Source organism: Carcharodon carcharias, chromosome 15 (assembly GCF_017639515.1).
Source record: "Carcharodon carcharias isolate sCarCar2 chromosome 15, sCarCar2.pri, whole genome shotgun sequence".
In the NCBI taxonomy this organism is placed as follows: domain Eukaryota; kingdom Metazoa; phylum Chordata; class Chondrichthyes; order Lamniformes; family Lamnidae; genus Carcharodon; species Carcharodon carcharias.
In genome coordinates this window covers 89,859,611-89,885,366 of record NC_054481.1, presented here as the reverse complement: position 1 = coordinate 89,885,366, position 25,756 = coordinate 89,859,611, and the positions used below count along the sequence as shown (strand labels likewise).

General features: G+C 42.1%; 1 protein-coding gene across 5 annotated transcripts in view; it reads right to left on the bottom strand.

The window, feature by feature from the left end:
* The window catches only part of LOC121288335 (endothelin-converting enzyme 1-like), a 340,217-nt gene that overhangs the window by 62,966 nt on the left and 251,495 nt on the right, over window positions 1–25,756 (bottom strand). For all 5 annotated transcript variants that reach the window (XM_041206886.1, XM_041206887.1, XM_041206889.1 and 2 more), the window contains 3 exons: window positions 22,828–23,016; window positions 16,704–16,846; window positions 14,587–14,701 (listed from right to left, as the gene is read on the bottom strand). In XM_041206886.1, coding sequence (XP_041062820.1) covers window positions 14,587–14,701; window positions 16,704–16,846; window positions 22,828–23,016 — 447 coding nt within the window. The remainder of the gene's footprint in view (window positions 1–14,586; window positions 14,702–16,703; window positions 16,847–22,827; window positions 23,017–25,756) is intronic.

The following is a 25,756-nucleotide window of genomic DNA, read 5'->3' as shown; positions in this document are numbered from 1 at the left end:
TGTGAAATGCATTGGCATCCAATCATGCTGATGTGCTCAGATGATCCAGCATAGGGAGTTTTGGCGGGCTGGCTTTTACTGATATGTCGATGTATGAAGGGCAGCATTCAGTGAGACTGGTTGGTTCACGGTGTGACAAGTGTCTGGTGGGTTTTGAGGAGAGATCCATAGCATCTGGCTGATGGGACCTGTCACTTGATTTCAGAGTGTGTCATGAAGCTATTAATGTATATAATGTTATTGGAAATTATTGTTTAAATAGAGGTTTAGTCTATGTGTGTCTTAATTGGATTAAAATCAGCTAGTCTGGGTGATTTGACGTATAGTAGTTTTGAGATGTAAATAGAAGTAGAGGTGTATTTGCATTTTGTTGAATAGAGCATTCAAGAGTGGGAGTGAAATCTTGCACCTAGCTAGGAGACACCAAGAAATGTTTATATCACTAATAAAATTGGTACCATGAAAGGAGTTCAAAGGGCCTGGTGATACAATGAGAATTTACATTCGAAGAGAAGTGCTGGGTATAACAAAGGGGAGTTTTTGTGCGTGCAAAGCAGAGGCATCTAATGTCAAAGCAGCTGTAAGCCTACAACTGTCTGCAAAGGAACCAAATTGAAAGGAACCTCATTTTAAATTCGTGAGGTGAAAAATGCTTTGCCTGGTGTCTGGTTAAGTCTATTGGTTATTGCTGCCTTAGTGGAGATTAATTTGGGAATTTATTAAATGTTATGATAGTAGTAATTTGTAACATGTGTATATGTTTAATTTGTTGTGAGTTAATAAAGATCTCATTTGATTTGATATAAAAACCTCTTGAGAACTGGTGGTCTTATTTCTGAATTTAGAACTGCATCTCAAAAATACCAATTGAAAATATATGCCTGTTGTTTAATGTCTGGGATTTTAAATGACAGCCTTTACAAACTACTGTGTCATAATAATTGGGGGCTCATCTGGGATAACATTCATAATTCCTTGATTGGTTTGGAATTGGTGAATCTTAAGGTTATGAATATGAGGAACACTTTGAATTCAGGAGTTGGTGAAGCTTTTTAGAAATGGTGAGACTGCAAGATGGCTTTGGCAATTGCTAAGAATTGTCTGGGAGTGGAATATATAACTCTTACTGGGTCGGAAAGAATAACCAAAAGTAAATTAACAGAGTTGGCAGATAAGTTAAAATTGAGGTTACCTGAGGGTGCTAAGAAATCAGACACACTTAAAAGTATAGCCCAACATCCACAATTGGAAGTGAAACCTGACACTAGTGGATCACAGTTGGAGGTAGTGTGACTTCAGTTACAAATGAAGACGATTGAATTTGAACAAGCAAAGGAACTGATAAAGCTTGAATTAGAAGCAAAGGACAGAGAAATGGCTTTTAAAAGGGAACAGGTAGAAAAACAGGAGAGGGAAAGAAAACAGGAAAGGGAATTAGAAATTGTGAAGATAGGGAAGGGGGAAAGAGAAAAAGCGAGACAAGAGAATTCCAACTGAAAATGTTGGCAGTTAAAAAAGAGATGCCAATAGTTGATGAAGGACTTATCTCCAGAGTAGAACGTAGTGGGGAGATGTTTAAATTTGTACAAGCTCTACCAAAGTTTGAGGAAAAAATTATTGAAGCACTCTTTATTTTATTTGAGGAGCTAGCTAAACAGATGAAATGTCCACAGGAAAACTGGACATTATTATTACAGTCCAAGTTGCTGGGTAGGTGCATGAGGTATATGTTTTGCTATCAGAAGAAATGTTGGTGAATTATGATGTGGTGAAAAAGACTATTTTGAGTGCATATGAGTTGGTTCCTGAATCATACAGGCAGAAATTTAGGAATATGAGAAAACAGCCTGGGCAAATTATATTGAGTTTGAAAGAGTAAAACAAAGTAATTTTGACCGGTGGTTACAGGCGTAAAATAGAGACAACCTATGCAGCTCTTAGGGAAGTAATTATTTTGGAAGAATTTAAAGATTCAATCCCTTTGGTAGTGAGAACTCATGTGGAGGAACTGAAGGTTGATTTTGTAAGACAAGCAGCAGAGATAGCTGATGTTTATGAGTTACTTCATAGAACTAAACCTTTTTTTCATCACCCTTTCAAATTGGAAAAGGATAAAAAGTGGGAAGGTGAAAGGAAAGTAGGTAATTAGGGAATAGGAGTAGTTGGAGATTCCCAGGAAGTTTTTTCTCAGAATAAAAAGGAAGATGTTGAAGGTAGAAATGACATTCGAAAATTGAGATGTTTTCATTGTAATAAAGTGTGTTGGAAAAATCTGTTGGAATTGTTGGGGTACAGAAATGCTCTGGAAGTAAATGTACTGTGGGTACTGAGGTTCAGACAGGAGAAACCAATGGTTTGTGTATAGGTGAAACGGGGAGAATCAGTGAGAGGTGAAGTGGGAATGTGTTCACGGTTTACTCAACAGAATTCTGAGGAGCAGGTTGCAGAAGTGTTTAAAGATTTTGTGTGAAGGGAAAGTCTTTCCATGTGTACAGGTGAGTAGGCAAAGATGTTAACATTTTAAGAGACACAGGGCTAATCAATCCTTAATGTTGTGGGATAGTGATATTTGCTGTTCAAAGGGAGTATTGTAGGAGCAGGTAATAATAAATGGGGTTCATGGAGATGCTAAACCTATTCCATTATGGAAAGTAAATTTAAATGGAGCAATTTAAAAAGCAAATGGAGGACAGGTGAAGTTATAGTTGGAGCGGTGGAAAAATTACCCATTGCAAGGATTCAATTTATTTTGGGTAATTAAAAAGCTGGATTGCAAATGTGGGTGATGACTATGGTATTTGAGCAGCCTGTAGAAGTGTTTTCAACAGAGATGTGACAGAAGGAACATTCTGGTTTGTTTCCTGATTGTGTTGTAACAAGATCAAAGGCTCATAGGGAAGATTAAGAAAAACAAAATAGGCAGGCAGTTCAAAAGCACGAAAAAGGTGTTGAAATCTAATTAGCTGGCACAGTGTTTGATAACATTGTTCAGGAGGAAAGAATACAGGACAGTTCAGCTGAAGTGTTTAACTCAAGGAGGTTAGTGGAGTCACAGAAAACTGATTTGCAATTAAAACAGTTATATCAGAAAGCTTATTCAGAAATAGAAGCAAAATGTATCCTAGTATGTTATTACATTCGGGAAGATATTTTAATGAGAAAGTGGAGTTCAGATCATGTCTCAGCAAATTAAAGCTGAAGGGGATGCGCCAGATTATTATCCCATTAGGGTATAGAAATGAAATTCTGAGCATTGCTCATGAAATTCCTGAACACAGGAAAAGATAGGTTTCCTTTTGACCAGGATTGCTCGGAATGTAGTCAAATTCTGTGGAACCTGTCATACATGTCAAATAACAGGAAAACCACAAACAATGATTAAGTTGGTACCATTAATCCCAATACCAGCATTTGAAAAACCTTTTTATCAGGATCATGATTGATTGTGTAGGACTCCCGCCTAAGACAAAGTGGAAATCAGTGTTTACTGATAATAATGAGTGTGTCTACCAGGTTTCCTTGAGTAACACCTTTAAGAAATATTACAACTAAGAAGGTTGTGGAGGAGTTAATTAATTTTTTTTACAAGATATGGTTTATCTAAGGAAATACAAACAGATCAGTGGTCAAATTTCATGTCCCAGCTGTTTAAGGAAGTAATGAACAGTTTGAGGATTGAACAGTTTAAGGATAAAACAGTTTAAATCAACAGCTCATCATCCGAAGTCACAAGGAGCTTTGGAAAGATGGCATCAAACTTTAAAAACTATGATGAGAGCATACTATCAGGATTATCCATAGGATTTGGGTACAGGAATTCAATTTTTGTTATTTGCTATTAGAGACTCTCCTAGTGCATCGACTGGTTTTAGCCCTTTTGAACTAGTTAGTGGTCATGAGGTAAGGGGACCACTGAAATTGATTCATGAGAAATTGGTGGGTCAAAATTCAGAAACTATTCTCCTGGATTACATACCAAATTTCAGGGAAAGACTGAACAGAGCATGTGAGATGGCCAGGGAACATTTAAAGACATCACAGTAAATGGTGAAACTCAAGTTTTGTTTCTGAAGAGAAAGTACTAGTTTTGTTACCAGTATGAGATGATTCATTAACTGCAAGATTTAATGGGCCTTACAGGATTGAAAAGAAATTGAGTGAAGTAAATTAATAAATACTCCAGATAAAAGAAAGAAGCAGAGGGTGTGTCATGTAAATATGCTTTAAAAAGTACTTTAACAAGGAAATGGAACAAAAAGAGTTATTAGTGATGGTGGATGATGAGAAAGAGGTGGAAGTGCAGGTCTCTGAAATTGATTTTCCTATAATCAAATTGGATAATGAGGAGGTGCTTGAAAATTTAAATGAAATATTGAGTTACCTTCCAAACAAGTGTCAAAGTGATTTGGAAAAGCTATTGCAGTCACACAAACCAATTTGCGGAAATAAGTTGAGAAAGACACATTTAGCCATACATGATGTCTCGGTACAAATTTTATCTTCAATAAGGCAACATCCTTATAGATTAAATCTGGCAAAGTTATCGCAAGTACAAAAAGAAATTGATATCATGCTTCAAAATTATTTCATTGAATCTAGTTGCAGTAACTGGAGTTTGCCCATTGTACTGGTACCGAAACTGGGTGGAACACAGAGTGTGTGGGGACTATCGAAAGATGAGTGTGGTGACAAAAACGGCTTCATATTCTATACCATAGATGGAAGATTGCATTGAGAAAGTGGGACAATCAAAATTTATCACAAAGATTGACTTGCTAAACGGATATTGGCAGGTACTGTTGTTGGACAGAGCAAAGGAGATATCAGCTTTTGTAATGTCAAGTGGACTATATCAATTTAAAGTCATGCCATTTGTTATGAAGAATGCATTTGCGATATTTCAAAGACTGACAAACAAAGTAATTGCAGGTCTAATTAATTGTGCTGTTTATATTGTTGATCTAATCGTTTTCAGTCAGATGCGGGAGGAGCATTCACAGCATCTGGAAGAATTATCTACTCGATTACAAGAAGGTAATTTGGTGGAGAACTTGGCTAAAAGTGAATTTGCAAAAGCGCAAGTTACGTATCTAGGCCATACCATTGGACATGGTAAGGTGGCTCTGGGAGATGCAAAAGTCAAGGCTATCATGGATTTCCCAGTGCCTACAACAAAACAAGAAGTTTTGAGATTTCTGGGCCTGAGTAGGTTTTACTGGAAATTTGTACCAAATTTTAGCCGTGTGGTTGCTCCACTGACTGAGCTATTAAAAAGGAACACCAAGTTTCAATGGACACTGGAGTGTCAGAAGTCATTTGATAGTTTGGAAACTGTATTAACTACAACACCAGTGTTGGCAGTACCCAATTATGCCAAGCAATTTAAATTGGCAGTTGACGCAAGCGATATAGGCATTGGGGCTGTACTGTTACAAGAAGATGACACTGGAATTGAAAAACCAATAGGGTATTTTTCATGGAAGCTGAATGTACAACAGAGAAGATATTCAACAATTGAAAAAGAGACTATGGGTTTGGTGTTGCCATTGCAGCAATTTGAAATTTATGTTGCAAACAATTCATCAGAAACAATTGTTTATATAGACCATAATCCTTTGAAGTTTTTGGACAAATGTCAAGACAAAAGTGCAAGGCTTTTCAGATGGAGTCTATTATCACAACCATTTAGTCTACGAATTATACATAGTGCTGGAAGAGAAAATCTGTTCATAGATGCGTTATCAAGAGTTTGAAGCTTAAAGGAAAAGTGGACATTTTTAAAACCCTGGACACTGAACTGGAGTGATTTCTGTTGATACCAAGGACTTGTATGTGTAAATATGTTAATGCATGCTTCTGATAATGTAATAGTGTAATAAATATAGGAGATAGTGTGAGATGGGTTATTAAAAATGAAGCTACCTTTTAGAATTATGACGGTTCATTTTTCGATAGGAAGAGGGATGTCATGAAGCTATTAATGTATATAATGTTATTGGAAATTGTTTTAAAATCAAGGTTTAGTCTGTGTGTGTCTTAATTGGATTAAAGCCAGCTAGTCTGGGTGATTTGATGTATAGTAGTTTTGAGATGTAAACAGAGGTAGATGCACATTTGCATTTTGTTGAATAGAGCATTCAAGAGTGGGAATGAAATCTTGCACCTAGCTAGGAGACACCAAGCAATGTTTACATTACTAATAAAGTTGGTACCATGAAACAAGTTCAAAGGGCCTGGTGGCATTATGAGAACTTACATTCAAAGAGAAGTGCTTGTTATAACAGAAGGGAGTTTGTGTGTGCAGGGCAGAGGTATGTAATATCAAAGCAGCTGTAAACCTACAACTGTCTGCAAAGGAACCAAATTGAAAAGAACCTCATTTTGAATTTGTAATGTGAAAATACTTTGCCTGGTATTGGATAAGTCTATTGGTTATTGTTGCTTTGGTGGAGAATAATTTGGGAATTTGTTAAAAGTTATGTTAGTAGTAATTTGTAGCCACGGATATATGTTTAATTTGTTGTGAGTTAATAAAGGTCTCATTTGGTTTGATATAAAAACCTCTCAAGAACTGGTGGTCTTATTCCTGAATTTAGAGCTGCATCTCAAACATACCAATTGAAAATATAGGTCATCACAGTTGTTTAAAGTTTCCCTCTAGGATTTTAAATAACAGCCTTTACCAACTGCTTTGTCATAACAGTGTGGTGTACCTGACCACAGGGTGTCATAGGTTTACACGGATTGTGTACTTACTGTGTACATTAAAACGTAAGATAGCTTTTGTAACTTGTGTTACCCTTACAAATCTGTATATATCTATACAGGTGAATGAAGAAGTATTGTAGTACAGTGCATCTTTTCTTGCTAAATAAATGTTTTATTCTTTTGCTAAAAGTTCATCAGCTCACTCCTGTGACTCTGTTCAGTTGCTACTCCATATTTAAACAAACAAATAAATGTTAGGATCTATCAAGTTGGGTTCCACCTTGGGATGAGGCTTGTCCATGGGTAATCTCAGCTTGGATTTTAACAGGAATGAACTAGTTTGAATAAAGGTAGACAAGGTAAAGATTTTCCAAACCTTGTTACAGCCCTTATGATTTGTATTTGGAAAGTTCTCACATGACTAAAAGATGTCATACTAACTCATGAAGTACAGTTTCCAAGGATAAAGGAGCTGCAAACACAGCACCAAGCTGGCATGATGGGATCTTGTATTCAGATGGTGTATGCTATGCCAGGCAAGATATATTCAACCACCTTCTCTCCTTTTTACTGTCTGACATTTTTACTTGATATAACAATCCAAAAGCAACCAGGAACCTCCTGAATTCGGAGGAGTTGAGTGTTGACCTGAAACACTCCATATGTCCTTCCCCTGCCGTGAGCTTTAGCTATTACCCCTTGTCTTCCTGCCCAAGAATGGGTGTACGATCAATCTCCCACTGCTGCTACCCTTTCTTCCTGTACTTATGGCTATGCAACATGTCAACACTGTTACTGCCTCTTCTCTCAGTTCGAGCATTACTGACAATATATGTAACCAACACCTGTAACGTAGGGTGTTCAATGGGCTGAATTAAAATCCATATAAAAAGGACCCAGAAATGGAGAGGCCCTCACACTTTAAATATACATGACCATATCTTCTTAAAGCTGCACTACTTTCTTCAGCAAGATGTACACAGCCCAGAATATTTTGCTAAAAGACACTGAAAAGTCACTCCTGCCTTGAAACTAATATTGTACCAACATTTAACTAGTTCTTCTGAAATTCTCTGATCCACTGTTTCAGCAACAGCTGGAATTTAACTTATGTCACAGCATACAAGGGGTTAAAATAAACAGCTTCATTTCCAAAAATCACATCCCATCTCAACTTGATATAACCTTTACATTTTACAGAGAGTTTACAGCACAGAAAGAGGCTACTTGGCTCAGCAGATCCATGCTAACATAAGACCATAAGACAAAGGAGCAGAAATTAGGCCATTCGGCTCATCGAGTCTGCTCCGCCATTCAATCATGGCTGATAAGTTTCTCAACTCCATTCTCCCGCCTTCTACCCGTAACCTTTGATCCCCTTACCAATCAAGAACCTATCTATCTTGGTCTTAAATACACTCAATGACCTGGCCTCCACAGCCTTCTGTGGCAATGAATTCCATAGATTCACCACTCTCTGGCTAAAGAAGTTTCTCCTCATCTGTTCTAAAAGGTCTTCCCTTTTCTCCGAGGCTGGGCCCTCGGGTCCTAGTCTCTCCTAATAATGGAAACATTTTCCCCACATCCACTCTATCCAGGCCTTTCAGTATTCTGTAAGTTTCAATCAGATCCCCCTCATCCTTCTAAACTCCATCAAGTATAGATCCAGAGTCCTCAAACGTTCCTCATATATTAAGCCTTTCATTCCAGGGATCATTCTCGTGAACCTCCTCTGGACCATCTCCAGGGTCAGCACATCCTTCCTGAGATACGGGGCCCAAAATTGCTCACAATATTCTAAATGTGGTCTGACCATAGTCTTATAAAGCCTCAGCAGCACATCCCTGCTTTTATACTCTAGTCCCCTCAAAATAAATGCCAACATTGCATTTGCCTTTCTAACTACCGACTCAACCTGCAAGTTAACCTTAAGAGAATCCTGGACTAGGACTCCCAAGCCCCTTTGCACTCCAGATTTCTGAATTCTTTCCCCATTTAGAAAATAGTCTATGCCTCTATTCTTCCTACCAAAGTGCATGACCTCACACTTCCCCACGTTGTATTCCATCTGCCACTTGTTTGCCCATTCTCCTAACCTGTCCAAATCCTTCTGCAGCCTCCCCGCCTCCTCAATACTACCTGTCCCTTCACCAATCTTTGTATCATTTGCAAACTTAGCCAGGATGCCCTAAGTTCCTTCATCTAGATCATTAACGTATAAAGTGAAAAGTTGTGGTCCCAACACTGACCCTTGCGGAACTCCACTAGTCATCGGCCGCCATCCTGAGAAGGACCCCCTTATCCCCACTCTCTGCCTCCTGCCAGACAGCTAGTCTTCTATCCATGCTAGTACCTTGCCTCTAACACCATGGGCTCTTATCTTACTGAGCAGCTTTCTGTGCGGCACCTTGTCAAAGGCCTTCTGGAAGTCCAAGTAGATAACATCCATTGGCTCTCCTTTGTCTAATCTACTCGTTACCTCCTCAAAGAACTCTAACAGATTTGTCAGGCATGACCTCCCCTTGATGAAACCAGGCTGACTTTGCCCGATTCTACCACACACTTCCAAGTATTCTGAAATCTCTTCCTTAACAATGGACTCAAAATCTTGCCAACGACCGAGGTCAGGCTAATTGGCCTGTAATTTCCCGTCTTTTGCCTCACTCCTTTCTTAAACAGGGGGGTTACATTAGCGATTTTCCAGTCCTCTGGGACCCTCCCTGACTCCAGTGATTCCTGAAAGATCACCACTAACACCTCCACTATCTCTTCAGCTATCTCCTTCAGAACTCTGGGGTGTAATCCATCTGGTCCAGATGATTTATCCACCTTCAGACCTTTCAGTTTTCCTAGCACCTTCTCCTTGGTAATGGCCACCAGACTCACCTCTGCCCCTCGACTCTCTTGAACTTTGGGGATATCACTCGTGTCTTCCACAGTGAAAACTGACGCAAAGTACCTATTCAGTTTCTCCACCATTTCTTTGTTCCCCACTACTACTTCTCCAGCGTCATTTTCCAGCGGCCCAATGTCCACTTTTGCCTCTCTCTTACCCTTTATATATCTAAAAAAATCTCAGTGGGTCCTCCTCGAATCCCTCCTAAGTCGCGGTGGCTGTGATGACTTCTCCCAGAATGCTTCAGTCACTTCTTACCAGCGCCCTCTGTTGGATGCCCTTCCTCCTGTTGAGTGCAAGAGTCCTTCTCCTTGATTCCCTCCTGAGTTGCGGTGGCTGTGATGACTTCTCCCAGAATGCTTCAGTCACTTCTCACCAGCGCCCTCTGTTGGATGCCCTTCCACCTGTTGAGTGCAAGAGTCCTTCTTCTCGATTCCCTCCTGAGTCGTGGTGGCTGTGATGACTTCTCCCAGAATGCTTCAGTCACTTCTCACCAGCGCCCTCTGTTCATAACTGATCAGTTTGACTCAGACCATGAGGGATGGAACAAGCCATTCAAACAGACACCTTGAGATTTGTTCAAACACTTGAAGGGCACTTTTAAAGAAAAATACTTAAAAAAAAAGAATTATTCCATATTGGATATTGCAAAGCTAGAGAAGGTAAAGAAAAAGTTACTAGAATGTTATCAGAAGCGAGATATTCCATCTATTAGGAAAGACAGAACAAGCTGGGGCTCTTTTCTCTTAAAAAGAGAATTCTGAGAGGGTGATGTGTCTTTAAAATTATGAAAGGATTTGATAGGGTCAGGGTAAATCAGATCTTTCACTCGTGGGAGACCAAAACCAGCTCACAACAGAAGTCAGTAATTATTAACTTAGATAAGGAATTCAGGATAAATTTTTCCACTCAAGTGAACGGTTGAGGTGAATAGCATAAACATATTTCAGGGGAAGCCAAATAACCATGAGGAAGAAAGGAATAGATGGGTACATTAATGGGGTTGGATGAAGCAGGCTTGTGTGAAGCATTGACCAGTTGGCTAAATGACTTGTTTCCAGTTGTCAATACCATGTGCTGGTTCTGTGTTAAGACCACTTGGGGAATCCAAGTTGCTGTAGCAATGTACGCTTTCATGCGCACCTTGCAATCTGGAGCTATGGTTGGTGATGGTGGAGGCTCCAATTTTCTTTCCATCACATGGCTGACCAGGAATTTCTCCTGCTCTTACCGCCTGCCATTGGTGTGTGTTGGAAGGATTTACAGGTTGATAGTCAACCTGTTTGATCGCGTTATGAATGCACCTTCCTTGGCCATCAAGTCCCAGGGCGGGACTCGAACCAGGAGCTTCGGGCTCAGAGGCAGGGACAGTACGCACAGCGCCACATGACCTCTTCACTAATGCCATGAAATGCTGTGCAAATCTGTTTGGTCCTCATTGCTTTTCTGGAAATATTTAGCAAACTCTTGTTCAAACTGGCAAATCTCTTTGAAGTCTTCAATCAGAATGATCAGACCAGTGAGAAAAAGAATGTGCGTCTTTGAGAACATAGTATAAGACAGCAGTTCTGAACTATATATCCTTTTCTATGATTTGAGGAATTACCTAACTTAATAACTGCTGCAAAAATAAACATTACTCCTGCTGCTGTTTATATGTTCTTTCACTGTTCAATAAATCTGTTTGGCAGTTAAAGTGAAACTCGAGCCTAGTGTTATCGTGACAATGTTTGAAGACAGGTCATTAAAAAGCACAGGAGAGAGCTGAAATAGGAGAGCTAAATTAAATGATGGCTCTCTGTTCACTCCCAGGCCACTGTATACATTTTTCTGGATAACTGTGAAGTCAAAACCACTTTCTCTGGGATATGGAGAGTTATGATTCAGATGCAACTCAAAAACAAACAATAAATTCACCACATGGACTGTACTGGTGCAAGAAGATGACTCATCACCACCTTCTCGGGGGCAAATAGAGATGGGCAGCAAGTGCTGGCCTAGCCAGCAATGCCCACATCCAGAGTTAAGAATTAAAAAACTTTAAATGCAATTTAAATGGAACTGATAATATTAACGAAGCTATACATGGGGCATTCAATGGGCTGAATGCAGAGATTGAAATCCACATAAAAAGGACCCAGAAATGGAGAGGCCCTCGCTTTAAATATACACGGCCATATCTTCTTAAAGCTGCTCTACTTTCCTTCTCCAGCGAGATGCACACAGCCCAGAATATTTTGCCAAAAGACACTGGCCTGAATTTTTCCTGCATTGGGGGGGGGGGGCTAGGCGGGACCGGGCAGGGGCGGTTGTGGAGCTGACCGCTGCCCATGATTGGCTCCACACCGCCATTTTACACAGGCGGACCAATTAAGGCCCGCCCAGGGTAACACATGGCCTGTGTGGGCGGTTTGGGGGTGGGGAGAGAGGAGAGAGAGCCAGGTCCAGAGCTTTCGTGCACACGCATGAAAGAGCACTTCAATCTCCCTGAGGCAACTCCATGCCTCAGGGAGATTGAAGCGATTGTTTAAAAAAAAAATCCTAAAGTATTAAAAATTTAATGAAACATGTCCCCTCATGTGACAGTTTCACAATGAGATGGGACATGTGTTTACTTTTCATAGGAACTTTTTATTTAAGTTGTAAAAGCTTTAGGAAACCTCATCCTGCTCATGGACGAAGTTTCCTAAAAAACGTAAAGGCCGCTTGGCCTTTTCGCCTGCCCGCCAACTGTAAGTGTAAAGTTGAAATTAATTACTTTGCTAATGGCCTTAATAGGCCTTTCATTATCGGCAGGCGCTCAGCCGACTCTGGTGCGCACCTGCTGAACGAAATATCGCGAGACAGCGTGATGACGTCGGGACGCACGCCTGATGTCATCGCGCGTCATTTTTCGTGTCAGGATGTCGGGCCCGCCCCCGCACGCCGACTGAAAAATCCTGGCCATTGAAAAGTCACTCCTGCCTTGAAACTAATGTTGAACCAACATTCAACTAGTTCTTCTGAAATCCTTTGATCCACTGTTACATCAACAGCTGGAATTTAACTTATGTCACAGCATACAAGGGGTTAAAATAAACAGCTTTGTTTCCAGAAATCATGACTGATGTCTTACTCACCAGTTGGGGAGCTGGGGAGAGCCCAGTGTTGCCCCAGTTGGGAAGGCTTGTTGGATTAAGTGCCAGTCAGGCACTTAGGTGGCCAACAACAGGCCTTCCCCAGGATCAGGGACTCCAATGGGTGATACTCCTGCCCCCTGAAAGCTGCTCAGCAATTAGAGGCCAATAGAAGTGATGGCTGTTGTCAGCAAAGCACCAACCAGAGGCCCAGGGTCACTGAGGGAACCTGTCGGAGCGCACCTGATGTTGGCCTAAGAGACCAAGTGGAAAACAGATCAGGGATCTAGCTGAATCTGCCTGATTCCCCACACTGCCAACGTGTACTGGTAGGAACTCTTCCACTGCTTGGTAAAGGAGTCCCCAGATCTGTCAGAAACATTAGTTGCAGCAAACATCCATCAAACTAGAAACTTCCGGAAGGTTGTCAGTCAGGCAGCTGTCTGAGATAGGCTCTTTGTAGATGCTCTTTACCAACACTCAGACTCACCCGCCCCTCACTCACTGTTCAGGATTGAGAACCTTGTAATTTTTAGATAAATCTTTATTAATATTAATATTTAGAATTCATACAGGAAATCAAAAATAAAAATTTCTACATATTTTCTGCAGTTTCACTCCCTATTTTACCAACTTGACCTTCCAAAAAGCATACACAAGCACCAAGGTGTAACAGATATTATACTTTAGTAATTTATGGAGGTTAAATAGGACTGGTAAGATTTCAATAACTAGATTTGAAAATGACATGAAATTGTGTGGGAAAACTGGCAGCGTTAAGCTAGGACTAAAAAAGTATGTTCTTGGTTTGAAAATTCTTTCCAATCACAGAGCACGGCCAATCAAATCTCACAGCCAGACCTAAATGTCAAAACATTGGAATCAATGCCCCAAGTGCAACAAAGCAGGCGTCTCATCCAGCTTGACTGAGGTTTCTTGTCAAATCCAGAATTCAGCCACACGATAAACAAGAAAGAGGAAACCAGAAATGGGTCTGAATACTTCACTGATTGAACCAAGTATGGAAAAGCTCGGATTTATGGCATTACATCTTCAAACAGTCACTTTTACGAGCGCTAATGGGGAACCACTTTCAAGACATTATGTTGTGTTGTGTACTTAATGAAAAACTCAAGAAAAGTAAGCTGGAGTAGGCCTTATGGTTCTTCCAGCCTGCTCCATCATTAATTAAGGTCGCAGCTGATCTTCTGCCTCAACTCTGCCTTCCTGCACTATCCCCACATCCCTTCCTTATTATCCAAAAATCTGTTGATTCCTATCCCAAATTTGTTCAATGATGGAGCATCCACAATTCTTGTGGTGGAGAATTCCGAAGATTTACAGCCTTTAGAAGTGAAGAAATTTCTCTTCATCTCAGTCCAAAATGGCTGACCTCTTATTCTCAGACTGTGCTTGTGCTCGAGACTCCCCAGCCAGGGGAAGCATTCCCATCATCTACCCTGTCAAGCCCCTTAAGAATTTCATCTGTTTCAAGGAGATTGTAGAGTAATGGGTTAATGGTTATGTTAATGAGACAGTGACATCAATGATGATGTAAGCAAGATATCAAGGGTCAGGTGACCAAGAGAGCAAGAAGCAGAACAGACTATGTCCGCAAAACCATTTGCTTACCTTGGAGGTCTTTGTAAATAGTTGCAAGAGAAACTATGTACTGACTATCTCAAGTCAATCCTAGAATAAGTAAAGCCTCACCAAGGTTTGGCAAGACAATAAACCATGGTAACAGTAAAACCTCACCAAAACAGAGATCACCCCTCATTCTTCTAAACTCTGAGGAAGAAGACCCTGTCAATACACTATTTCACTGTATTACTGATCGAGGGACTTTGAAGTCTCTTTACTGACCTTTTTAGTCCCGGATATGGCCATGATGAGTTTTTCCTCAGCTTCCTGGAAGCGATGGTCCAGATTGTAGGCAGTTTTCTTCACCACATTCCATATCATGTAGTTGTTGAGAATGCTGGAAGCAGCAACATTTAAGGCACTTTCAGTCCTTCGCTAAGATGGGTTATTAACTTAAACTGACATCGCACAGTAGCAAGGCTGACCAGGGAATGTTCTAACAGTGGCACTGAATTGAGTGGTGGCCAGGGTAATGAAGAGAGGAGGACACGCTAAAATCATGAGGGTCAACCTAGCCCTCAGATACATATTGTGAAGCTGGTGTGTTTGGGGAATAACACTTTCATGTTTTTGCTGGCAGCAGCAAATGATAATTTTAAAAAATTAATGAAAACAGAGAGTGGGTTGGAGATGTAAGGTTGGGCTGGATTTTGAGCTCCCCTCGAGGCTGTGAATGGAGGCAGGCGGGCACTTAAAATAGCATCACTGGCCTGGGTGCCAGGTCCCCAGCTCCATCCCACACTCTGGTCATTTTCCTGGAGGGGAGGTGCATTGTGTGGGGAGGACTATCCACCCACACAAGACAGATGGCCGATTAATGCCATTTGAAGGAGGCAGATTGAGATTTTCCAATTGACCTCCAGGTTCCAGAAGTTTTGGGTGGGGTGGGGTGTACAGTTTAGCTGCTGGGAGACGACTTCCCAGCAGCAGGCCCTAGTTGAGTGGGGGAGGGTTGAGAAAAGAATGGGATGGGGGGCTAGTGCACTAGTTAGGCCTAGAAGCCCTCCCTGCCTGCCCGGGTGCAGTGATAGTCCTAGGCCTCCCTGTGGAGAGGCTCCTTCCCTGTCACCTAGAACGATGGCCTGGCCGCAAAGGCCACTTTTAATTTTCATTTTGATATTGGGGCGGGGGGGTGGGGTGGCGAGCGAGAGAGAGAAGGAAGGGGGAGCGAGCGAGAGAGGTGGGGAGCGAGCGAGAGAAGGAAGGGGGAGCGAGCGAGAGAGGTGGGGAGCGAGTGAGAGAGGTGGGGAGCGAGCGAGAGAGGTGGGGAGCGAGCGAGAGAGGTGGAGAGCGAGCAGGAGGGGGAAGGGGCAGGAGAGAGGAGGGAGGGAGGGGGGAGGAGGGAGGGGGATGGGAGAGAGGAGGAGGAATGGGGGATGGATAGAGTGGGGGCACAGAGAGGAGTTGGGTGGATGGGGAAGGGCCGATTCCGGATGGATTGGAGGATAGAAAGTGGAGAGTGAGAGCGAGAGGGAAAAAGAGAGAGAGAGAGAGAAAGGAGAGAAAGTGAGAGTAACAGAAGTAGCTTGCACTTCTATAGCATCTTTCACAACCTCTCTTTATGGTCAGCTAAATATTTTGAAGCATTGTCAGTGTTGTAATATAAAGAAATAAGCAGAGATAAATCACACTTGGCCCCAAAATGTTTGTCTTTTGTAAACTATAGGAGGGAGTTTCCAGTCTGATATGTTAGGTTCTGCTTGGCTCAGCTGATGCACCTATGGCTATTGACCAAAGTCTGCAGGTTAGAGCCCCTACATCTGGAGTCTCAGTTCTCAGTTTCGGCAGATAGATCAATGCAGTATTTACAAAGAGTGCTGCATTGTTAGAGACAGTATTCTTTGAATGAGGCATTAAACTGAAGAATGGTGGTACAAGTGGAGGTTACAGATCCCATGGCAATATCTGTTGATTCTTGTGAATGAGTCCTTCAACCAGTATCACCAAAACTTACAGCTGCTAATGGAATATTGTTCTACACAAAATGGTGCCCACCTTTGCCTAACTAACAATAGCCTCCACCTTGAAGTAATTCATTGCATTGCATGTGAAATTGTACGAGACCTTTCTGAAAGACATGACAAAATGCTTTTTAAACATACTTCTTTCATTCTTTTTATATTAGAAATTCTCAAGGGTTGAGGGCATTTGTTAGTAAGATTCCAACTGCAACTAATGCCAAGGATTTGACCTTCTGCTTATGATGTTATAAGGCCTTAAAACAGCCACATCTTGAGCAGCTGCAATGAGAGCGAGATCCAGTGGAGGCGTCAACTTTCTATTATGTACTGAACGCAAGAGAATAGGGGGAACAAAGACAAAAAGAGGTGGATTCTGACCATTTATCGGTGGAGTTAATGAGGTCAGAGACCTTCTGTAGATATTCCTTTGCATAGACGACCACTGGCTCCGAGTCATTCAGCTCAACAGGGTAGAAGATAGCGGAAAGCAAAGGCAGCCAATCGACAACCGGAGCTAACACCTGTAAAAGAAAAACCAGAACATTACTAAATAAAAACAGGCCATGGACAGGACACAAAAAATATTCCAGAATGAGTCAGAAGCGTGGACTCAACTCACACGGGCTTAGAAATCAGAGCATGAACTGGCACAGCGTTAATATTTATCAGCTCCATATACCACAAGCTAGTAAGAAGTGCCAGGTGATTATTAAGAATTCAAAGAGATAAAACTCTTAACTCTGAAGGTGTTTTAGAAATAAATCCTTTCTAAACTTCACTTAGTTCAATGGTGCAATTGGAACATTGTGGAAGGGATTGGGGGCAGAGGACAGAGGAGAGAGAAAATCCTTTTACCTCGCTTTGTAAAGATCTGAATACATCCCAAGAACAAATATCATCCTTCTTATTGTTTTTGGTAATAATTGTTTTTTTAAAAAAAAGTCAAGACGCAATAAAAGACGAGAAGGAGTTACCCTTAATAATTAAAGTCACTCCACTTACACTAACCATAGGTGGACTAGACCGTTGGTGTCCAATACATTAGCCACTAGCCATATGTGGTTAACTGCATTTTTGTTTATAAAATAAAACTGATCAATAGATACAGTTGTTGGTCATGTGACATCAATAGTCAGTGCACACAGATGAACCTTAGCCATTTTGCACATCTGTTGGTAACATGGTAAGAGGAAAATTAGAATGTCTGAGTATTTTTTGATCGTTGTTAGTGCATTACTTAGTTACTCAATGGTGGGAGATATTTGTTAAGTAAATATACATGAAGTACTGTTACCTGTAATGACTGCAAGGAATTTTCCACATGTGGCTAAAACTGTAGGGCCATGGTCACACCTGTAGCTGGTCAGTGGTCTCTGTTGGATAACACTGGACTAGACAAGCATTTAAATTCTCTGGCAAGCAGAGTGTGTTCAGCTTGGAGGAACAACATTACAAACATAGTGCTATATAAACATAGGACTCAGCTGCTGTACTGTGATTGCACGTCATGGCTGTAGCCAATATTCCAGCTGATCCCTGTGTCTAAGACACTGTGAGCGATAAATCAAGACCACCACTTATAACAAGAAGCTTATAATCTGTGAGCTTGTCTCTGGTTCCACTGCTGCTAAGTGGGTCCCAAGTACAAAGGAAACTATTTTGTAAACTCCAGCTTTTCATGAATTTAGTGTGTACACCTGTTCCACACACTGCGAAAAAGCAAACAACAGCCGGTCCAAGATGATGGTCAACAATACTGCTGTACCTCTCTTGGAGATAGTTTAATTGCAGTTGCTTGAAGGGTGCACCTTTATACCTTTTGGAAGAGAATTTTGAACCTTCCACCTTGTTTCCATGGTGCTAAGCTCTCTTAATGCATTCTAATACCGTGGAGTGAAGGATGTTCAGGTTTAAGTCTCCTGTCATTTTTCATATTCAATTTGAACTAGTACCTGTAGCACTGAAATAAAACCAGAAAGTGTTGGAAAAACTCAAACAGGTCTGGCAGCATCTGTGGAGAGAGAGATGGAGTTAAAGTTTTGAGGCCAAAATGACTCTTCTTCGGAGCCAAAGAACTGGAATTGAAACATTAACTCTGTTTCTCTCTCCACAGGTGCTGCCAGACCAGCTGAGTTTTTCCAGCATTTTCTGATTTTATTTCAGATTTCCAGCATCTGCTGTATTTTGCTTTCATACCTTAGCACTGAGTTATACTGTGAGCTTCGCACTGTTATCTGGCCAGTATAGTAGAGCTCTGCGCACATTTGTCTGACAACACCTTAATTTTAAAATTCTCATCATTATTTTAAAATCCATCTGGTGCCTCACTTGTTCCCACCTCTGTAACCTCCACTGGCCCTACAATACAGAGAGAACTCTGCGCTCTGCTAATTCTGGCCTCTTGAGCATCCCCGGTTTTAATTGCTCCGCCCTTAGTGGCCGTGCCTTCAGCTATTTTGACCCCAAGCTCTGGAATTCCCTTCCTAAACCTCTCTACCTCTCTCTCCTCCTTTAAGTCACTCCTCAAAATGTTTCTCTTTGTCCATGCTTTTGGTCACCTGTCCTAATATTCCATTATGTAGTTCAGTGCCACATTTTGTCTGTTAATGCTCCTGGAGCACCTTGGGATGTTTTCACAGAATCTCACTGTGCAGAAGAGGCCCTTCAGCCCATCGAGTCTGCACTGACATGTGAGAAACACCTGACCTACCTACCTAATCCTTGGCCCATAGCCTTGAATGTTATGACATGCCAAGTGCTCATCCAGGTACTTTTTAAAGGATGTCAGGCAACCCGCCTCCACCACCCTCCCAGGCAGTGCATTCCAGACCGTCACTACCCTCTGAGTAAAAAGGTTTTCCCTCACATCCCCCCTAAACCTCCTGCCCCTCACCTTGAACTTATGTCCCCTCATGAATGATCCTTTAACTAAGGGGAACAGCTGCTCCCTATCCACCCTGTCCATGCCCCTCATAATCTTGTACACCTCGATCAGGTCACCTCTCAGTCCTCTCTGCTCCAACGAAAACAACCCAAGTCTATCCAACCTCTTCATAACTTAAATGTTTCATCCCAAGCAACATCCTGGTGAATCTCCTCTGCACCCCCTCCAGGGCAATCACATCCTTCCTATAATGTGGTGACCAGAACTGCTCACAGTACTCCAGCTGTGGCCTCACCAAGGTTCTATACAACTCCAACATGACCTCCCTACTTTTGTAATCCATGCCTTGATTGATAAAGGCAAGTGTCCCATATTCCTTTTTCACCACCCCACTAACATGCCCCTTCCCCCAAATTGTAGTTTTGCTACATTAACTCCACTCATCTGTATGTAAATGCGGGTTATATTTTTAATGTTAGCAATGAACATTGTAAAGTTTGAAAGTTAAACTTACATGTTTGTGTAGACCGTTAAAAATTTGCCCAATAGCTGTGATCATTCTTTCAGCTGATTCATGTCCTTTGTTGTAGTCTGATAAACCATCAGATTTGCAATTTTACTCCCCCGTTGTCCCCCAGTGTTTCCCATTCCTAATCTTTTAACATCTAATAAACAAATTGGCCCAGATCTTCCATGGAGTGTCAATCGCCATCGGATTGCCACTTCACCCCTTTTTCCTCAGCCAGGTTGGGAGCTGCATGTTTGTCATCTGACCTGGTGACCCAGGCCTAGTGAGAAATGTGTAGTACAGAAGCTCTAGAGCCCTTCCAGTGCAGGGCAGCATCATTGGGAAAGGAAGACACGCCCCTCCCCCCTTGTTACAGCACTAGCTGCTATAAAGCGGCAAGTTTAAAGCTTCCAGCCACATTGAGGTAAGTGGGTGAGGGAGTTAGAGTGGTCAGGAGGTTGGCGGTGTGGGGGAGTGGAGGGTGAGGGTGGTGGGGACAGAGTGGTTAGGATTGTCAGGAGATAGTCAGAGGTTGGGGGAGGGTATCCGGGGGAGGTGTGGAGGTGTCGAGTGGTAGTGGGGTAGCTGGGAGTGCTGGAGTAGTTTGGGGTTGGGACAATAGTTGTGAGGGTAATAGTTGGGGGAGGGGTGGTGGGGGTTAGTTGGATGTTGGGAGGGTAGTCGATGGGGGTTGGAGGGTGGTCAGGAGGGGTAGTCTGGGGTGGGGAGTTGGTCAGGAGAGGTAGTCAGGGGGTCCAGTGAGGGTTGGGTGTCAGTACCATAGTTACCCAGGAGTTAAAAATGGTTTTAAGAGTCAGAACCATCCAAAGACTTTGATTTAAACCGGAGTATCAGATGGTTCCCAGTGCAGCGTAATTGCCCATTGGAAGGTTAAACTTCCTGGGCAATTCCCATGCAATCTTAATGTGGGGATCTTCTGGGGTATCTCCGGGCTATGACCCTCTGGGGAACAGAAGTTCTGGGCCATTGTTGGGGGCAGATGAAATCCAAAATTTGTAACACAAAAGTGTTCAATCACTATTCTCTCAGGGAGCTCACAGCAGAGTCTGGGAAATTAATCTTTAATTCCTGGAGGGTTGGCAACCCTAATTTATAAGTGGATTGCTCCATAATGTCCCCTATCACTCTGTGCTCGCTGACCTACATTGGCTCCCCATTAAGCAACATCTCAATTTTCAAATTCTCACCCCTGTTTTCAAATCTTTCCATGGCCTCGCCCCCCCCCTTATCTCCTCCAGCCCCACAACCCTCTGAGATATCTGCATTCCTTCAATTCCAGTCTCTTGAGCATCTCCAATTTTAATCACTCCACCACTGGTGGCCATGCCTTCAGCTGCCTGGGCCCCAAGCTCTGAAATTTTCTCCCGAAACCTCTCCACCTCCCTTTCCCTCTTTTAAGATGTTTTTTAAAACCTTTCTTAACCAAGCTTTCAGTCATATGCCCTAATATCTCCTTCCGTGGTTTGTGCCCAATTTTACTTTGGGGTGCTCCTGTGGGATTTTTAAATTATGTTACAGCCGCTCTATAAATGCAAGTTATTGTGGTTGAGGTCACTACCGGTCACTTGAATAGCTTGGGAATGGAGTGTTGCTGTGCTGGGTCTGGGGCTGGGCCCAAAATCTGGAGCCATCCCAGGGAATCGTTAATGAGAATTACTGGAAGATCGATCAAGACCCATCCGGTTCACCTTCTACCATCCTGGTCATCACATGATGCAATGAGAATGAATTACAGAAGTGTTTACATCAGCAAAACAGACCTTTCAGCCAACCTGTCCATCCCAGTGTTCATGCTCCACTGGAGGCTCCTCCTTCCCTAATTTATCTCACTCTATTAGCATATCCTTCCATTCCATTGTCCCTCATGTAGTTATCCAGCTTCCCCTTCAATACAGCTATGCTGTTGGCCTTGACTACTCCACCTGGTAGCAAGTTCCACCTTCTAACCACTCTCTTGATAAAGAGCTCTTTCCTGGATTTATTAGTGATTATCTTATAGCAATGGCCACTAGTTTTGGACCCCTCCTGGTGTGGAGGCATCTTCTCTATGTCTAATCCATTAAACCCAATCATAATTTTAAAGACCCCCCATCCAGCCTTCTCTTCTCTAGAGCAAAGAGCCCCAGCCTGTCTGGTCTTTGCTGAGAGTTTAAACTTCTCCCACTTCTGGCATCATCTTTGCAAATCTTTTTGCATTTTCTCCTGTGGCTACATCCTTTCTGTAATATGTGCACAGTACTCCCAAGTGTGGTCTAACCAAGATTGAATCCAAGTTTAGCAATGGAGTTATTGATTAATCATAGCATATAATCTCCATCAATTAGCCTACAACACAACCCAGACATGAGGCATGGAAACCCTGGTGATAAACTGCCTTGGAGACCAAAGGTTTAAAGTTACCTCTTCCTCCCAATCATGATACACTCACCAGATATAATGGCTCATATTAATCATATACTACATCCCAAAATATTCGTTTCTGAAAGCAATTGAACCAAATTGCATTTGATTGAATCAATACTAACTGTTTCCACCGTCCCCTTAGGGACCCTGTTCCATAAATTGGCCACTCACTCATTGAAATAATGTTTCTGCAGATCAATTTTCCAATTTCAAGAACAGGCTGTGTCCCCTGGTTCTGCTGTTCTGGAAAAGGTGAAATGGCTTGTCAGGATCGATATCTAGTCTCGTTAGAATCCTAACTACAGCAATAAATCAGTGTGCCAGTTGATCATGCCAACAGGAGTGGAGTGAGCGCTGCTGTGGAGTGCAGGAAGAGATAGAGCATTCAAAGTTCCGAATAATCATCGATTGGGAGTAATGTTTGCGGGGTCGGAATTATGTAGCAATTCCCATCACTATAGGGTGCTTACTGTTACGATAGACAGTGTTTCACCGTATTGCAAAGGCTTGATGAAAGGCCATTGGCCTGAAACATTAACTCTGTTTCTCTCTCCATGCACAATGCCTGACTGGCTGGATGAGAATTTCTGGCATTTTCTCTTTTTAATTTCACAGTAACTGAAGCACAGTCAAAGCAGTGAGATTAAACCTGTTACTGATCACCAGCCCAATCAGATACTGTTTACCTGGAGGTTTCGTATGGTCATCTTGTTGTAGATAAGCTCTTCATCCCTGCGGTCTTCCTGGGGGACAGTAATGTTGGCCAGGGCTCCCTCAAAGTCCAGAACCTGCTGCATTTGTGCCCGAGTGGAAGTCTCCTCACCGTCCAGTAGCACCCCCAGCTCCACCATGTAATTCAGGTAAGCTGTTAGGATCTGGGCAAAGACAGGGCACATGGTTTACATGAAGGCCTGTTTTACAGCAGAATGACAAGGTAAACACAAACATGGCTCCTGATTCTCAAAGGCTTAAATACACAATTCCCTGGGATGACATTGTTATGATGATCACAACTTTTCTGTAACAATCTATAATATACTGAAAGCCGTGCTTACGGTGAGCACTTGCTGCAAGAGTCACAAAGCGACAACTGAAGATCTGTAACTCTTTGCGATGGGCACATGAAGCAGTGGTGTCCTGTTGAAGGCTGAGTCAGAGAGACAGAGTGCCTGGATAACAGCTTGAATGCATGTGGTGCCCTAGGGAAGAGGAACATCAGAAGAAGAGCTTGAAACTCTGGAAGTGAACCCTTGTGGAAGGTGCCTGAGAGAAAGCGTTGGTTTGGGAGAAGATTCCAAGGTGAGGTCTTGGAGATTGGAAACCCTCACCTATCAAGCTGGGTTCCAGTCTGGGATCAGGCTTGTTCAGGGGTAACCTCAGCTGGGATTGTAACAGTCCCACAGCACTGTATTTACACTGATCCCCACAGGTACAGTATCTGCAGAGTCTGAAAGGATCCCACACCCTTTTTCAGAAGGAGCTAGTACATCCTGGCTCCTGATGGTCTTGATGTATCCTTTGCTGAAATCTAGGTAAGTTTATGATCATGAGCCTAGCAATAGCAGACAGCAAACCATTCTGAAAATTGATTTAACTGCTGGATTGATCCTATGTCTCCTTAAGGACTTCCTTCTATCTTCAAAAACCATCAGAGTAATATAACACCAGCTTTCATGTTAATCTTTAATTAACAGGGACAATTATTTAACAACAGATGAATAAAGCAATAGATAATAATGATATAATGATAAATAATGTACTAACAGAATGTTTGAAAGAAAACTGGAAATGCTTCTGCCAGGTTATTATTTTGTAGCTAATGTTTATATGTGCAGTTACTTGTGCCTTTTTATGTTGTCCAGTTGTTGGTGTCAACTGGCACCATCCAGCATTCTGAAGATTTGATAACAACTTGACAATTTGAACAACTCTGCCCACTTAAATACCCTTCGAAGAGCTTCCAGGGCTTGTTGGATTTATGTAACTGTCAGCTCAGTAGAGAAGCAGCCGCCAGTCACACACGGAGCTGGACCAAGTACACAACATTGTTCATTTTTGAAGTGGACTGGTTTCTCCCTCAAGCAAATGCGTCTGGCGATAGCCAAACAAAACTGGTGACATTTACATCGAGGGTCATGATTCTGACTACAGCTCAATTTTAAACTGGATTAAAAGGGCCATTACCAAGTCAAAATGAGCCATAAATGGGATGTCACAAATTGTCTAGCATTCCTGCCGTTATATATTTGCATCCTCTCGACCTCATACATGAGCAATGCCACAAGACATCTAGTAGTAAAAGAAAATGTACTAAATTACAACATTGGTGTTACAGTCCAATCTAAAGGGATCTGCACTCAAACCTCATCCAACCATCAACCGGACTGCTCTCCCCTATTGAGTCTGGCAGCATCGACTGGGGAACCCCCATTCTCGAGCTCTGACTCAATCTTACTTGGGATGAATGGGCTCCTGCTAAACCCATTATATAACTCTGGAAAAACAAATTTTAAAAAAATCTCAGAAACTCAAGTTAGTGATTACAGTCCGCAATGCCCTCCAAAACTTGCCCAGTTCAGGTTTAGGTTAAACGAGGGTTCATTTTAAAATGCAAACAGATTGCCATTAGTTACACAAAGAGATCATGTCCTGTTAATCAAAATATGGTAGACAAACAGGGCAAGACAGGATTCTAACAGCTCGAATCACTTGTCAGAGGGCCTGAGCCAGTCTAATTGTGACTACTACTTTGTGTCTAACTACTTTATCTGGTTTAAATCACTGACTAGCTCAAATTGCTCTCAGAAAAGAAAAGCTCAAATAAGAATAATGTTCTGGATTGCATCTGGCTGTGTAGTATTATAAACTCATCATTCTCCAACCTTCATCAACAAAACAGGTCTGCATTCTAAAGGTGGGATGTTTTCCAATGATGTAGCAGCCAAATGTTTTGACTTTGCAGAACCAACAATGCAGAATGCATCAGCTGAGGAGTTGCTTTTCTTCTAAATTGTACCTCACTGCCGGCCTTCCTGCAATAACTGTAGTTTGTCTGCAGTTAGGAGGGAGTGGCGAGTTGAGAAAGATGGTCAGGGTTCCTCACTTCTGGCACCAGTCCATAACAAAGTGTTGTCCGGGAGTTATAGGCAGTGTCCTTTCACCCTCTAACTTTTTCCTCCAAGTGACACACTGTGGGGGTGGATCTGATCACGTGCTAACAATCAGCAGTGAATGTTGTTTTAAAATGTGCTACTTCCCAGCTTTTCCCAGCAAATGATCTTCTGTAAAGAATACTGGGCAGAGAGAAAATAGAGTACAGAAGTGACAAACTTTCATCCCTCATTTTGCAAATGAAAGGAAGGTTTGCAGGAGAAGAAAGAATTTGGATATCCGTAGCAATTTTCACACCTTCAGCGTGCCTAAAGATACCAAAGAATGGACAGGGAATTGTTGGGAAACAATACAGGTAGGATCGAAATATGTTGTACTATGCCACGTCTCAGTGGGTAACACTCTCTCCTGTGAGTCAGAAGGTTCTGGGTACAAGCCCCACTTCAGAGACTCAAGCATATGGGCCAGACAGACATCCAAGTGCACTCCAAAGGGAGTGCTGCA